A 17,076-nucleotide genomic window follows, 5' to 3' on the forward strand; every position below is an offset into this window, starting at 1 on the left:
TGAGTTGCTGTAAACGACGCCTCGAACAAAGCAAATACATTTATTTGATGCTATTTGCAATACGTCCCTCCTATTAAAAAAAACAAAGTAAGGATAATTTGTTAGTTTTGATCTTCAGATAGAGGCAAGTGGCATAATATATTGATACTAATTTCCAAAACTTTTGAATAATGTGTACCATAAGATGAACACACCTTTTAAAAATCTAGGATTGTGGGTAATTAAAATCACTTAAGAAAAAAGTTTTCCTGACTTTGAAATATGAAATAGAGTATACTGACAACAATCTATCCCTACTATTTTTGGGGGGACATATAAAATAGTCAGAAAAGACCTAGAATATGTCACTAAGTACCATTCAAATCTAAGTAAGAAATGTAAGGTCCTAAAGACATAAATGAATTTTCATGTCTACATCTTATTGAAAGCTGTAACTTTAGTAGAAAACGAAATTATAGGAAAAGAAGAGTTTGTTTTGGAAACTTAAAGATAGAAATTTCTGTTCTCTTTGTAATACAAAAATAGTATTTATTTGCCCAAATGACAATTTTATCTTTTAAAATAATGAAAGCATGTGGCCTGAACAGAGTTATTTCTTCTCTTGTCTTGCCTTAATAAGCAAGGAAGAAAATTACTATGGGGTAGCATAGACTTACTCGTGACCATGGCTTTCAGAAAATGACATCATTTTGCTGAAAGAGATCTGACCAGTGTGATAAAGCCATTTTACAGGTCAAAATAGCAAAAGAGGAAGAAAACTAAACACACTTGGATGTACACTTTGAGAAATGAATTTCAAACAATTTGAATAACACCAAAGTGTGATCCAATATGAAGTAATACTAAATGTTAGCCATAATAATTATTTCCTTCTATTATTTTAAGAACTGTTTTACTCTGTCCTCCCACTTAAAAAAATTGAGGTACTAAGGCCCAAAGATGTACAAATAGATTGTTAGTATACTTTAGACAGAGCTACAGTGAGCAACTTATCTGAAGCTTATCCCATGACCTACTAGACAGAATGAATCTACCCTAAGTAAATAAGAAAGTTGAGTATTTTCCAAGCTTTGTCACTTACTAGGTGATGTTGGGAACATTTACTCATGGGCACAAGCTTCTGATGACCAAATTTTTAGACTGTTAGCATCAAAATCATAAAGCATATTAAGTCTCTTTCCCCATATGCTCTCTCACACACCCATGTGCCTAGGTAGCTCAATATTTAAATTTTACTTTTATTTAAACGATTTTAAAAAATTAATGTATGCCGCTTCAACTGGATTCTAAATTCTTTAAAAACAAGGACTTTGACTATTTATAAGAAATTATTTTCTCTTCAATACCTGGCACAAGAACTCAATACACAGTCGGTCCTCAATAATTTATTATTCAATGAATGAATACATGAAAAAATTAGGTATGTAAGATGATTTTTAATTCTGGGAGTTGTGAAAGTACGAATACTCAAGAATTACTGTATTTTACTTTATTGAAATATCTTCTGTGTGATAACCAATGGGAATATTACATTCTTACAATATAATAATAAAAGCTAGTAATTGCCTGTGTTTTATTAAATGATTGAAGCACTTTTCAGTATTGTAAGGATCTTCACAAAGTCCTTTTATACCATAGCAACTTACTGAAATATTTCCCACTTTGATTGGTTAGGATCATTGAAGGAATGCTTAAGGATGGGAAACTCAACATTTTAGGAAAGCAAAAACTTCTCTAGAGGAGACAGCAGTTTAGAACATTTCTTCTAAGATAATATTTCTAAGTATTAAAGCACTAGATTTTAAAAATCAGACGACGCTTCTAAATATTATAGCCAGCCTAGAAGTCTGAGTCACAGAATATTAATGCACAAAAACTAGAGAAGTTGTAAAACTAACCCTTTTATTAGAAAAATAATTTGGTGGCTCATAAATAGCAAATTAGAAAGCATAAGTCTTACAGTGATCAGAAGCCTAATCAAGCACAGAATCAGAAAATGTGGAGTTAATAGTGACCTTAAATGCCTCTAGATCAACCTACTTGCCTGTTTTTATTTTGGAGATTAAGAAATTGGCATCCATTACTGATTAGACAGTTTGATCACCCTAGGGATACTAAGTTCCAACTGCTCAGTTCCATTAAGCACATAGGATGGTACAGCAGCTCATGTGGTCTGTTATATGAGCTTAAATTACAACTTCAGCTCTGCCAGGAGGAACTTTACCACTAGATTTTGTGCCCATCATCAGAGAAACAGTGTAGGATTGTCAGTCATAAGCCAAGAGATGCACCACACTAAACCAGCTCTTTGGTGAATTCCAAGGTTTGCTCGTGGCAGATTATTCTCCTACATCATAGCTGATGACCAAAGAAAGTGTCTTTTTGGTTCACTTACCTAATTGCTTCCTATATTAGGTACTACCTAGGAAGCAATATGTGAGTAAGGGGCTGCTTAGAGAAATACAAGATCGTATCTCTAAAAGCCACTCTCACTAACCTGCAGACCATAAAGTTTTAGATTCAGCAACTTGTAATAAAAGGTAAAATTTGATATATTGATTATTCGATAAAACAAGATAGAGACATATAGTTAATTTTAAAATGTAATGATAACATTTACACTCAACTAATCTTACTAGTAGAACCATTTAAATTAAATGCTGGGGGAGCTGTGCTACTACATAATATAAAACATATTTGCACAATTAGTGTTATTTTAAAAAGTCTGCTACTAACAATGTATTGAAAATATCGTCACCAGAATTTGCATTAAAAACATTTAATTACTCAATTTAGGTAGACCTCTCTTTGTGCACAAAGAATTTGAGGAAACTATATATTTTTTGATTGATTGCAGAAATCCCTAGAAGGCAAGAATTATTCATCCCATGTTGTAGAAGAAACAGGTTCAAGCAGGTTAATTGTGTCCAAGGTCACACACAAAGTATTAGAGGCAGGACATAAGTCTAGCTCATCTGCCCTCTATTTCAGTGTTTCCTCTGCACCGTCAAAGTGTCTAATAGAAATTAGTGAGTAAGAAGGAGACTAGAGCTTGAGAGTTGTGAACACATGTGAAGGAAAAGAAGTGTTTGTTAGGAGGAATTTCATGATCAGAAAACCCGTTTACTTCTACGATTATGGGAAGTTTCCTGGCTATTATTGTCCTCTTGCCTTTTCCAGTTTTTAGAAAAATGGTAGTATAGATACAGAGATGCCCGTGGAAGGAAGAGACCTGGGTTTTCACTTACAACAGGGGTATGTCTTGGGTGCTGCTTATAACTAAAAGTACCAAGGTAAAAGTAAAAAAAAAAAAGTTTTTTTTACTTCTAAAGTTTTACCTCAAGGAAATAGATTTCTATATTTAAAGTGAATAACGTGATCATTTGATATATATATACATTGCAAAAGAATTTCCTCCCTCAAGTTAATTAATATTTTCATCACCTCACATATGTACCTTTTTTCTTTTCGGGTGGGAACACTTAAGTTTATTCTCAGTAAATTTCAATTATATTGTACAGTGTTAGAAACTGTAGTCACCGTGTTATGCATTAGATCGTCAGACCTTATTCATTGTATAAATGAAAGCTGGTATCCTTTTGTCAGCATCTCTCTATTTCCCCCAGACCCTAGTCCCTGGCAGCCGACATTCTAAAATCTGTTTCTTTGAGGTCGACTGTCTTTGTTTTGTTTTGTCTTTAGATTTCACATGTATGTGATACCATGCAGTTTTTCTCTTTCTCTATTTGGCTTATTTCACTTAGCTTAATGCCCTCCAGATACATCCATGTTGTCACAAAGGCAGGATTTCATTCTTTTTGAGGCTGAGTAATATTCCATTGTGTATATATACCACATATTCTTTATCCGTTCATCCATAGATGAACACTTAAGTTGTTTTCATACTTTGGCTACTTTAAATAATGCTGCAGTGAACAAGAGAGTATAGATATCTCTCTAAGGCAGTCATTTTGTTTCCTTTGGTATACACCCAGTAGTGGGATTCCCGGATCATATGGTAGTTTTCTATTTTTAATTTCTTGAGGAAATTCCATACTGTTTTGCTCAGTGTCTGTTCCAGTTACGTTTCCACCAACAGACTATAAGGGTTCTGTTTCCTCTACATCCTTTCCAGGATTTGTTATCTCTTGTCTTTTTGATAATAGGCATCTTAACATGTGTGAGGTGATGTCTCGTGCTTTTGATTTGTATTTCTCTGATGATTAGTGATGCTGAGCACATTTTCATGAACCTCTTGGCCATTTATATGTCTTATTTGGAAAAATGACTGTTTAGGTTCTTTGCCCATATTTTAATTGGGTTATTTGTTTTCTTGCTATTGAGTTGTGTGAGTTCCTTATTTATTTTGGATATAATCCCTTATTAGGTACATGGTTTGCAAATATTTTCTCCTATTCTGTAGGCTGCCTTTTCATTTTGTTGATGGTTTCTTTTGCCGTGCAGAATATTTTTAGTTTGATGTAGTCCAACTTGTTTATTTTTGCTTTTGTTGCATTTGCTTTTGGTGTTAAATACAAAATACAAAATATCATTCCCAAGACCTATGTCAAGGAGCTTACCCTCTATGTTTTCTTCTAGGAGTTTTACATTTCAGGTATAACATTCAAGTCTTTAATCCATTTTGAGTTGATTTTTGTGTATGGTATATTCTTTTGCATGTGGCTATCCAGTTTTCCCAGCACAGTTATCCAGTTTGTTGAGAAACAGTTCTTCCGCATTGTATATTCTTGGCTCCATTATTGAAAATGAATTGACCATATAAGCATGGATTTATTTCTGGGATCTGTACTCTGTTCCATTGATCTATGTGTCTTTATTTCTTAATCCCAAAACCATACTGTTTTGATTATTATAGCTTTGTAATATACTTTGAAATCAGAAAGTATAATGCCTCCAGCTTTGTTCTTCTTTCTCAAGATTGCTTGGCTATTTGGAGTCTTTTGTGGTTCCATACAAATTTTAGGATTTTTTTCATTTCTGTGAAAAATGCTATTGGAATTTTGATAGGGATTGCATTGAATCTGTAGATTGTTTTGGGTAGCATCGACATTTTAACAATATTAATTCTTCCAGTCTAGGAACATGAAATATCGTTCCATTTATTTGTGCCTTCTTCAGTTTCTTTCATCATTGTCTTACAGTTTTCAGTATACAGGACTTTCACCCCTTTGGTTAAATTTATTCCTAGGTATTTTCTTGATGCAATTGTAAATGGGATTTTTTTCTTAATTTCCCTTTCTGATAGTCTGTTATTAGCACATAGAAACACAACACATTTCTGTATATTGATTTTGTATCCCGCAACCTTACTGAATTCATTTATTAGTTCTAACAGTTTTTTGTTGGAGTCTTTAGGGTTTTCTATATACAATACAGGCATCTGTAAATAGTGACAGTTTTACTTCTTCCTTTCCAATTTGTATGCCTTTTATTTCTTTTCCTTGTCTAATTGCTCTGGCTAGGATTTCCAGTATTATGTTGAATAAAAATGGTGAGAGTGGGTGTCCTTGTCTTTTTCCTGATCTTAGAGGAAAAACTTTCTGCTTAGTATCTTGTTAGCCTTAAGTATGATGTTAGCTATGGGCTTGTCATATATGGACTTTATTTTGTTGAGATGCATTCTATCTATACCTGATTTGTTAAGAGTTTTTATCATGAGAGGACGTTGAATTTTGTCAGATGCTTTTTCTGCATCTATTGAGATCATCATATGATTTTTATCCTTCATTTTGTTAATGTGGCATATCACATTGATTGATTTGTGTATGTTGAACATCCTTGCATCTCAGGAATAAATCCAGCTTGATCATGGTATATGATCTTTTTAATGTACTGTTGAATATGGTTTGCTAAGATTTTGTTGAGTATTTTTGATCTATGTTCATTGGCGATATTGGTCTGTAAGTTTCTTTTCTTGTAGTGTCCTCATTTGGCTTTGGTATCAAGGTAATGCTGGCCTTGAAAAATGAGTTTGGAAGTTCTCTCTTCTCTATTTTGGAAGACTTTGATAAGAATTGGTATTAATTCTTCTTTAAATGTCTGGTAAATTTCCCCAGTGAAGCCATCTGGTCCTGGATTTTTCTTTGTCAGAACTTTTATAATTACTGATTCTATCTCCTTACTTGTAATTGGTCTGTTCAGATTTTCTGTTTCTTTGTGATTCAATCTTGATTGATGGTATGTTTCTAGGAATTTAGCCATATCTTCTAGGTTGCCCAATTTGTTGGCATATGATTATTCATAGTACAACAGTTTCTTATGATCCTTTGTTTTCTGTGTTATCAGTTGTAGTGTCTCCTCTTTCATTTCTGATTTTATTTATACTTTCTCTTTTTTTCTTAGTCTAGCTAAAGTTTTGTCAAATTTTTTATCTTAAGAAAGCTCTTAGTTTCACTGATCTTTTCTATCATTCTAGTGATATCTATCTAATGGATCTTTTTAGTCTCCATTTCTTTTATTTCCATTCTGATCTTTGATATTTCCTTCTTCTGCTAAGTTTGGGCTTGGTTTGTTCTTCTTTTTTAGTTCCTTGATTTGTAAAGTTAGGTTGTTTTTTGAGATCTTTCTTTTTTCTTCATGTAGGCATTTATCTCTATAAATTTCCTCTTAGAATTGCCTCTGCTGAATCCCTTAAGTTTTATGTTTTGTTTCCATTTTCATTTATCTCAAGATATTTTTAGATTTCCCTTTTGATTTCTTCTTTGGCCCACTGGTTGTTCAGGAGGATATTTTTTAATCTCCATGTATTTGTGGATTTTCCAGTTTCCCTTCTGCTGTTAATTTGTAGTTTTATACCATTTTGGTCAGAAAAGATGCCTGATATGAATTCAGGTCTCTTAAAATTGTTAAGACTTGTCTTGTGGCCTAAAAAAATTATCTATCCTGGAGAATGCCTTATGTGCACTTCAGTAAAATGTGCATTCTGCTGCTGTTTGATGAAATGTTCTATGTATTTCTGTAAGGTTCACCTGCTCTAATATGTAGTTTAAGTCCAATGTTTCCATATTGATTTTCTGTCTGAATGATCTATCCATTGTTGAAAGTGAGATATGAAGTTCCCTATTTTTATTGTATTGCTGTCTCTTTCTGCCTTTAGATCTGTTAATATTTGCTTTATATATTTAGGTATTATGATTGGATGCATAAATATTTATAAACATTTACAATTGTTAATATCCTGTTGATGAATTGACCTCTTTATTATTAAATAATGACCTTCTTTGTCTCTTGTTACAAGTTTTGGCTTAAAAGTCTACTTTTCTGGCATAAGTATACCTACCTCTGTTTTCTTTTGGTTTCCATTTGCATGGAACATCTTTTTCCATACCTTTACTTTTAATCGATGTGTGTTCTTAAAACTGAAGTGAGTGTCTGTGGGCAGCATATAGTTAAGTCTGTTTCTTAAACTCTTAACCCAGTCTGTGTCTTTTGATTGGAGAATTTAGTCCATCTACATTTAAAGTAACTAATGATAGGTATGGTTTACTATTGCCATTTTGGTAGTTGTTTTCTGGCTGTTTTGTAATTCCTTTGTTCCTTTCTTTCTCTCACTCTCCTTTGTGATTTGATTTTCTGTAGTGGTATGCTTCAATTCATTGTACTTTATCTTCTGTGTGTAAGTATTTGATCTGTGGTTACTATGAGGCTTACATAAAACATCTTATACAATCAATTTTAAGCTGATAACAACTAACTTCAAACTCATACAGAAGCTCTACATTTTTACACCTTCCACCATATTTTATGTTTTTGATATCACAATTTATAACTTTTTATATTGCATATCCACTAACAAACTATTGTAGTTAGAGTTATTTTTAAAACTTTTGTCTTTTAACCTTTATACTAGAGTTATAAGTGATTTTTCCACCACCATTATGATAAGAGTATTCTGAATTTAACTATATATTTACCTTTACTGGTGAGTTTTTTTTTTATATATATATTTCTTGTTACTTACTAGCATTCTTTCATTTTAGCTTGAAGAACTCCCTTTAACATTTCTTATAAGTCTGGTCTAGTGGTAAAGAACTTTTTCAGCTTTTGTTTGTCTGGAAATTTCTTTATCTCTCTTTTAATTCTGAAGAACAACTTTTCTTAATAAAGTACTCTTGGTTAGCAGGTTTTTTCTTTCAGCACTTCGAATACCTCACCCCACTCTCTCTTGCCTGCAAGGTTTCTGCAGAAAAATCTACTAACAGTCGTTAAAATTTCCCTTGTAGGTAACAAATTTCTTTTCTCTTCTTGCTTTTAAGATTCTTCCCTTGTTGTTAACTTCTGATAATTTGATTATAATGTGTTTCAGTGTAAATCCCTTATGATTCATTTTTTTTTGGTATTTTTGAGCTTTCTGGATCTGGATGTCTGTTTTTTTCCCCAGGTTAAGGAAGTTTTCAGCCATTAGTTCTTCGAATAATCTTTTTATTTTTTATTTATTTATTTATTTTTGGCTGCGTTGGGTCTTTATTGCCGCACACTTTCTCTAGTTGTGGCGAGCGGGGCTAATCTTCGTTGTGGTGCACGGGCTTCTCATTGAGGTGGCTTCTCTTGTTGCAGAGCATGGGCTCTAGGCACGTGGGCTCAGTAGTTGTGGTTTGCAGGCTCTAGAACACAGGCTCAGTAGTTGTGGTGCACGGGCTTAGTTGCTCTGCGGCATGTGGGACCTTCCCAGACCAGGGCTCGAACCCGTGTCCCCTGCATTGGCAGACAGATTCTTAACCACTGTGCCACCTGGGAAGTCCTATTTGAATAATACTTCTGCCCCTTTCTCTCTCTCTTCTCATTCCGAAATCCCTATAATGTGAATATTGGTCTACTTGATGGTGTCCCATATGTCCCTTAAGCTATCTTCACTCTTTTTCATTCTTTTTTTTCCTCTCTCTGCTCCTCTAATTGGATCAGTTCTGCTGATATGTTTTCAAAGGCATTGATCTTTTCTTTTACTTGATATAGTCTGTTGTTAAACCCCTCTATTAAAACTTCCAGTCAGTTATTGTATTCTTCGGTACTATGATTTCTATTTAGTACATTTTATATTTTCTGTCTCTTTGTTGGAATTCTCACTTTGTTCCTGCATTGCTCTCCTGACCTCAATGAGCATCTTTTTTTTGTTTTTTGGCTGCATTGTGTGGCATATGGGATCTTGGTCCCCCAACCAGGGATCAAACCTGTGCCCCCTGCAATGGAAGCGCAGAATCTTCACCACTGGACCGCCAGGGAAGTCCAGTGAGCATATTTATGACTGTTATTTTGAACTCATTTTGGGTAAATCACTTACTTCTGTTTCATTAAGATCAGTTTCTAGAGATTTATCTTGTTTTTTGTTTGGAACATATCCCCTGTTTCTTCATTTTTCTTTACTCACTGTTAGTTTTTGTACATCAGATAAATAGCTACCTCTTCCAATCTTGTCAGAGTGGTTTTCTGTACGACATAAACTTCATCAATCAGCTTGGCTCAAGCTCCTGGTTGCCTTTCAAACCTTTGTGATTGTTCAAGGCATCATCTTTGTTCTCAGTGACATCCAGTAGTTTAGGGTGTGCCAAGAGCCATCAGTTTCCCAAAGGGGAAGATGGCAGTCAGCACCTAGATTTGTTGGCAGTCCCTCAGGCAACAACATACTGGAAAAGTATGCAGTCAAATCCTCTCCAGGGATAAACTGGGAGACAGGTATTTTGTCTGCTCCCTCTGTACTGAGCCTTGAGGGGATAGCCAATGCAAGTGATGCATGTGCTCACAGGTGTGCCTATTAACAATTGCTTCTTTGTGTGCTGCCGTCCTGTGGGACTCATGAATGCAAACCCCATTGTCTCTCAGAGCAAGATGACCTGGGGGCCTGTCCTCAGGTGGCAGCCACAAAAGCTGGGTGCCAGACATGTGTGCAAGCTCCTTCCAGAGAGATGCTGGTGACTTGGTTTTATCCTTGGACTGAGCCAAAGGAACAAGGTAGGGGAAGTACCCACTGGCTCTTCTGGGCTCCAGAGGATCACAGTAAGCACCTAGATGTGTGCAGTTTCATTATGGGTATTTTCTCAGTCGCCTCATGTATAGCAGTCACTCAGCTAATTTTGGATTTCTCTCAAAGGAAATTGCTCCTTGTGTAGCTGTACATTCAGTGTATCCATGGGAAGAGGGGAAGTCAGGAGCCTCCTATGCTGCCATCTTGGTCAGAAGATCTCAGCATTAAGTTATACTCAAAAACACAGTAATGACAGTGTTCTGGTCTACTTCAATCACCTGGTACAGGAATGAACTCAGGAAGTCAGACAGAAGAAGTGTATAGGGCAAAGTACGTGGGAAAGGGTATGGAGCGTCCAGGCCCTCTCTGGGCACTCTACTCCCCTAGCATCTCCACATCTTCACTAGCCCAAAAGCTCTGTCATGCAATATTGATTGTTTTTTTCTTTTTAATCATATACTTACTGACCTGGGAGATAAGTTATGCTGTCTTAGTTCTGTGAGTTTCATTTCTGTACATCATTTTTTGGCAACAAGATTTTTTAAAAGATTAGAAAATCCAATACTTAGAGCTAAGCAAACGTCTTAGCTGCTCATTTGTTTTCTTAAAAAAATAAAAAAGAATAAACAGTGTCAGTTAATGAAATTAGAACACTCCCTAACACAATAAACAAAAATAAACTCAAAATGGATTAAAGACCTAAATGTAAGACCGGAAACTATAAAACTCTTAGAGGAAAACATAGGAAGAACACTCTGACATAAATCACAGCAAGATCTTTTTTGACCTGCCTTCAAGAGTAGGAAATAAAAACAAAAATAAACAAATGGGACCTAATGAAACTTAAAAGCTTCCGCACAGCAAAGCAAACCATAAACAAGATGAAAAGACAACTCTCAGAATGGGAGAAAATAATTGCAAACGAATCAACAGACAAAGGATTAATCTCCAAAATATACAAACAGCTCATGCAGAACAATATTAAAAAAACAAACAACCCAATCAAAAAATGGGCGGAAGACCTGAATAGACATTTCTTCAAAGAAGATATACAGATGGCCAACAAACACATGAAAAGATGCTCAACATCACTAATTATTAGAGAAATGCAAATCAAAACTGCAGTGAGTAATCATCTCATACCAGTCAGAATGGCCATCATCAAAAAATCTACAAACAATAAATGCTGGAGAGGGTGTGGAGAAAAGAGAACCCTTTTGCACTGTTGGTGGGAAGTAAATTAATACAGCCACTATGGAGAACAGTATGGAGGTTCCTTAAAAAACTAAAAATAGAATTACCATATGACCCAGCAATCCCACTACTGGGCATATACCCTGAGAAAACCATAACTCAAAAAGACACATGAACTCCGATGTTCATTGCAGCACTATTTACAATAGCCAGGTCATGGAAGCAACCTAAATGCCCATCGACAGACGAATGGATAAAGAAGTTGTGGTACATATATACAATGGAATATTACTCAGCCATAAAAAGGAACAAAATTGGGTCATTTATAGAGACATGGACTGACCTAAAGACTGTCATACAGAGTGAAGTAAGTCAGAAAGAGAAAACAAGTATCGTATATTAACGCATATATGTGGAATCTAGAAAAATGGTACAGATGAACCTGTTTGCAAGGCAGAAATAGAGACACAGATGTAGAGAACAAACGTATGGACACCAAGGGGGGAAAGAGGGGTGGTGGGATGAGTTGGGAGATTGGGATTGACATATACACTAATACATATAAAATAGATAACTAATGAGAACCTGCTGTATAGCAAAGGGAACTCCACTTTGCTGTACAGTAGAAACTAACACAATGTTGTAAAACAACTATATGTACCCCAGTAAAATAAATAAATAAATATAAATAAGACCTAAAAGAGAAACACTGACGAAAAAAAACAAAACAAAATATAAATTCTCATTGGTGGCTATTAAACTGTGTTTCAATTACTATTTCATGTTAATACTTTTATAATAAACACTGGCAGATAGACTCATCAGAATATGATATATAGCACTGAAGATTCATCCCATTGTACTTAAAGGGGCTTCAGAAATGTTAGCCTGAGGCCCTTTAAGCTACCTTGCAACCTTTTAGAAGCAGTACAACAAAGAAATGCAGACATTGTGAATTAAAGAAGAAAATTCCCATGAGTGTTAAAGAAATTTCTTTAGCATGGAAGAGTATAATTCTAAGTATGAAATAGACATTTTCAAGTCTGATTCTAGCTTCCCTGAATGTGTTCCTTTCTCTCTCAGCATTTGTCAAATGTATTTGAAGTTCATTCCAGCCACTTGGGTTGCATTTTGAAAGTGGCTCATGGAAATTTAAGCAGACAGTACCCATTAACATTAATGGACTTCCTAAGGCAAAATTCCCCCATACTGGGCTCAATATTAACCTCAGTATGAGGTTAGATTTTACCAAATATTTAGAGAATACTCAATTCTTTAAAAAATATCCCAAATGCTATTTCAGTAACAGAAATCCAGTTAACTATGTAAAATTCAAGTAGCACAGCTACTAGATGTGAAGGTTAGATCCATGATTTGTGAAGATTCCCACCAGAATTGATTGATACATTTTTCTCACTGCATTTCTTTTGTTCCAATGGGGTTTCTAGGCACAGCGCTTGTTGTCCAGTGGGACCACGTGCATCTCCAGGATAATTACAACCTGGGAAGCTTCACATTCCAAGCAACCCTCCTCATGGATGGACGCATCATCTTCGGATATAAGGAAGTAAGTAATGTATTGATAATTTCCTTCCCTATTGACCTTGACCTCTCTATCTTTTCCTCCAAGTGTCAAGAAAAGGACATTTTACAGTCATGAACCTCAGATCATTTTCTCACCTCTTGGTTTCTTTTGCTTTATTGAAAAAAATAAAATTTTTAAAATCTACCGAGTAGCACTAATTGTTAATTCTTTGGGTTTTGTTTTATTTTGCATTCTGATATCCTTGGCATTCTGACCCATGAATTTCATAAAATTATTAAATAATTATATTCTTGTGGTAGTATAATGAAATATCTCTAAGAAAAAATATTTCCAATTTGGAAGGATTTTCATCTAAATCTGATTACTTATATTTATACTATTTATTTGTTTTTGCCTTGTCAACTTCTTTGACATTTTTTGGCTATAATTTCAAAAGTGTTAATAGACATGAAGTCTTGTGTGGCTCAATGACCCAATACTGAAAGTATTCACGACAGCTGAGTCCACAATCCCTTTGGCCAATGTTTATTGCCACCTGATAGGAAAGATTAATTAGAGATCAAAGTGACAGAAAGAATAAAGAAATTTAAACTTAGTTTGTTTCATTTTACCAAATTGACAGGGAATGGAAATTGACTAAATTGTAGCCTTTAATTTACAGAACGTCTAAATTAGAATAATAGCATGTTTGGTTTAAAACTCTATTGACAGTGTAATTAAGGTCTATTAGACAACCTAAACTTTGGGGGAAGAAAATAAAGAATATAAGAATAATATATCAGATGTGATGTTTTAGGCAGTCAATAGTCACAATGTGAATTGATAAGGGGCATTATTAACCCATGGATTAATGGGTATTTATAATAATACAGACTCAACATCTTATTTTCAATTGAAGGGTTATTTTTCCCTTGGGAAATGAATCCCTGGCTATTAAAAAGATGCTGACAATTTAAAAAGGATTCACTTTGGTCATGTCTTCTGAAATCTATCTTTTCTATAAAGTGAGGGATGGTTGTATTTCAACTCAACAGGCCAACTTTTGTAAATCTCATAACCATGTTAAATGTTTCCACTCTTTTGAAGAATTCTTCTGTGTGGAATTAATCATTTACTTGGGGCAATAGTATACACAGAATATAATGTAAGATCTGTTCTGCTTGGTGCTTCCTTATCCAGAGCTATGTTTTGGTATCATAGCCCACCATATCCTTATATCACACTCCCTGGAAGCTGAGACAGTGTTGCTCAAAGGGACTCATTCTAGTTTTCATTGTAATCTAGTGTATTGCTGGGACTGCAGAATGATGTTATGGAATATTATTTTCAACATTTTAACCAACAGTGGTAAAATTTCTGGAAACAGGCAGAGTCAGTAAGTCTAGAATCTAAAATCTCACTAATTGTAGGCTTTGTCAAAACAGAGGTTTGTGTTCTTATTGTGGTCTCTCTCTCTAGTCTTTATTATCAAAATTGTCATCTTTGTTTATACTGTTCTCAACGAGTGTCTCACATTGCAGAGCAACAGTTTATTTTTCCTATTCTCTCTTTGTAGTGAGGTTGGTGTTTTTAAAATGTCCTTTTCTTTTCTTTATTTAATCAAAGAGAAGTTTTCCATTATGGTTTTCCTGTTTTGTCATGGGAATATTAAGCTGACAGGCAATTTTAACACTTCCTTAATATTTCCAGACTATCAGTCCTTCTGAATTTAGAGTTCTAAAGAAATCACTACTTTATTATTTGCCTTGCTGTCCTTTCTCTGTCTTGGTTAAAAAACAGTTAGTTATTTCCTATTCTACCTCTTTGCTTCCTGATAACTGTCATGTATTTTATTTTGCTGAGGCAAATTTCTATTTGTAAAATTTGCCACAATAAGGATCCCCATGCATTTGAGGTGAGAGCTAGGTGCTCCTGGCCTTTCTAGAAAAATATTTATAATTTAAATAGCATAAAATCGTGTTCTTTACATAATGTATTATCCTTGACAATGTGCTTTAACATACATTATAGTTTTCAATTCTTCAACAGTATCTTATATTCTTAATATTCTTAGCCTTTCACAAAGGCACTGGCACATAAAAGGTGTTTAATAAATGTGTGTGGCTTAATTATGGAGTTAGATCATACACAATTTATCTTTATTTTATAGCTAAGCAGACAATCAGAAAGGTTAAATGACATGCTTGAGTTTACAGCGCTAGTTAAGGACAAATCCAGAACAAAAAACCTTAATTTGGTGACCCCAAGATACCTCAACATTTTTTTCTTTCCCAAGGAGATTATGTAAAACAAGTCACAAATCTATTTCTCATTTGTTTTTTTCCAATAAATATTTGTTAATGTTTGGTGTTTAATAATCTTTTTATATGACTCCCATATATTACACAATTACAGTCCCATAAAGTCAGGAGAAGTATTCCTAATTAAGCTATAGAGCTAATGAAATTGTAAGAACCTAAGAATACAAGGAGTATAATTTTGTATTCCTGTTCAGATTAAATATACCGAAGCAAAGTTATAGGTTGGAAGGTAAGTGCAGTTCTTACTCTAATTAGTTGCTTTTAACTGATTAATGCCAGCTTTGTTTTATTTTATTATATTTTACATGAGTGAGAAGAAAAATTCTGATTTATTCAGAAACTACTAATAATTTTACTCAACATGGAGTAAAATTAGTATTTCATTGAATACATTTTTGACACAAATTTCACTTTTATTACCCTCAAATGATTTATTCCAGTAGTTAATTATGTTTCTCTTAGTAACTCTTAATGTGCCAACTGCCCATACTAACCACTCAGATGACCTCCAATTCTGTCATGTTCCATATGCAGTCATGTCTCCAACAGCATAACTTTTCACAGTGCAGACTGTGATAAATAATGATCAATAAATTAGAAAATACATTTGTACTTATAACAATCTTAATGAGATTGAGATAGGGCAGTTACTACTGCTGTTTGAAATCAGAGTAAATACAGATTTGTTCAAAGAATTTAATGATCCTCCACAAAGTCACAGTGTTCTCTTAACCATACTGGTGGGAGAAGTAGTGGGGACACAGATTCCTTTAAATAATTAAGTAACCTCTCCCAAGATTATAGCTCTGTATTATTCAACCAAAGATTTGAAATTATGTTTTAAGTTATAGGCCCTTATTGCTACACAGCTGTTTATTTTAGTTAATTTCAAAGATACAGTTTACTTAGGATGGAAGTCAAAACACAAAAAACATATTTTTTTCAAAAGTTTCCTCTCAAATCATCAACCATTCACTTTAATACATTTTTTCAATTTCAGGGTATCCATTTGTTTCTTTTGCATAGATTTAATTACCTAATGAAATTAACCATCTTGTCATCTATATTCTTAAATATATTAATAACAGTTCTTTTAAAGTTTATAGCTAACTCTAATATCTAGATTTCCTGTGGGTCTGTTTCTATCATCTCTTTTTTACTTTGTTTCTTTTTCTGTAGATTTTCATTCACTAGTCATGTCTCCTTGCATGTTAGGTAATTTTTGATCAAATGTTGGGCATTGTTTACAAAATAGTAAAGAGATGCTTTGAGGTTGTGGATGATATTTTCTTCTTCAAGGAAGGGTTTACTTTTTTGTTAGGCAGTTAGGAGGGAACAGATTACTTACTACTGAGCAGGACTAAGCTCATTCACAGTTGAGCACCAGCCCTTATAAAAACTGGTATATTTCTGGTTAGCCCTAACTCTTAGAATGTGGTCCTTCAGGAATCTCCACATAACGCCTGGGTAATTACTATGGACCTTTTGCCTTAGTGGTCCTGAACTCTGTGTTTTCCACAACTCCATGAGACTGCCTGAAGTTCTGTTCAGATTTTCTGTCTCTAAATCTGGCTCATTAATTGTCAAATGCCTTGAAGGGAAAGCAGTGTTGGTTTCACCTCTGTGATTTCCTTTTTTTGGAATCTTGGTTTTTCAGGTCCTTGTTCTTTGACAGCCACCTGATGCCTTCAACAGATGCTTTTCATATGTTTTTTATCTTTCCTGCTTGGTCTCAGTAGTAGAAATGGTCTTATACAAGTTTGTCTGCCATAACCAGAAGTCCCATTCATTTTTAAAAACAACCTCCAAATTTGTAAAATCTAACGTTTATTGAGCTGTTCATATATGCTAGGCAGTGACCGACATGCTTAAAATTTGTCTCATATTATTCTCACAAAAACTAAGAGGTTGTCACTTTTATCATTTACAGAGAAGGAACCCAAAACACCCAGAGAGGTTAAGTAACTTTCCCAAAATTATGAAACAAAGATTCATCCAAGGGAATATGACTCCAGAGCCCATAGGCCCAACCACTGTGTCATAGTGCCTCCCTACAA

General features: G+C 34.4%; 1 protein-coding gene across 6 annotated transcripts in view; it reads left to right on the forward strand.

Annotated features, from left to right (window-relative positions):
- The window catches only part of PLXDC2 (plexin domain containing 2), a 421,308-nt gene that overhangs the window by 263,832 nt on the left and 140,400 nt on the right, over positions 1–17,076 (forward strand). For all 6 annotated transcript variants that reach the window (XM_082385510.1, XM_082385512.1, XM_082385511.1 and 3 more), the window contains one exon: positions 12,622–12,740. In XM_082385510.1, coding sequence (XP_082241636.1) covers positions 12,622–12,740 — 119 coding nt within the window. The remainder of the gene's footprint in view (positions 1–12,621; positions 12,741–17,076) is intronic.

This window comes from Balaenoptera borealis (assembly GCF_965194805.1).
Source record: "Balaenoptera borealis genome assembly, chromosome: 3".
Lineage (NCBI taxonomy): Eukaryota > Metazoa > Chordata > Mammalia > Artiodactyla > Balaenopteridae > Balaenoptera > Balaenoptera borealis.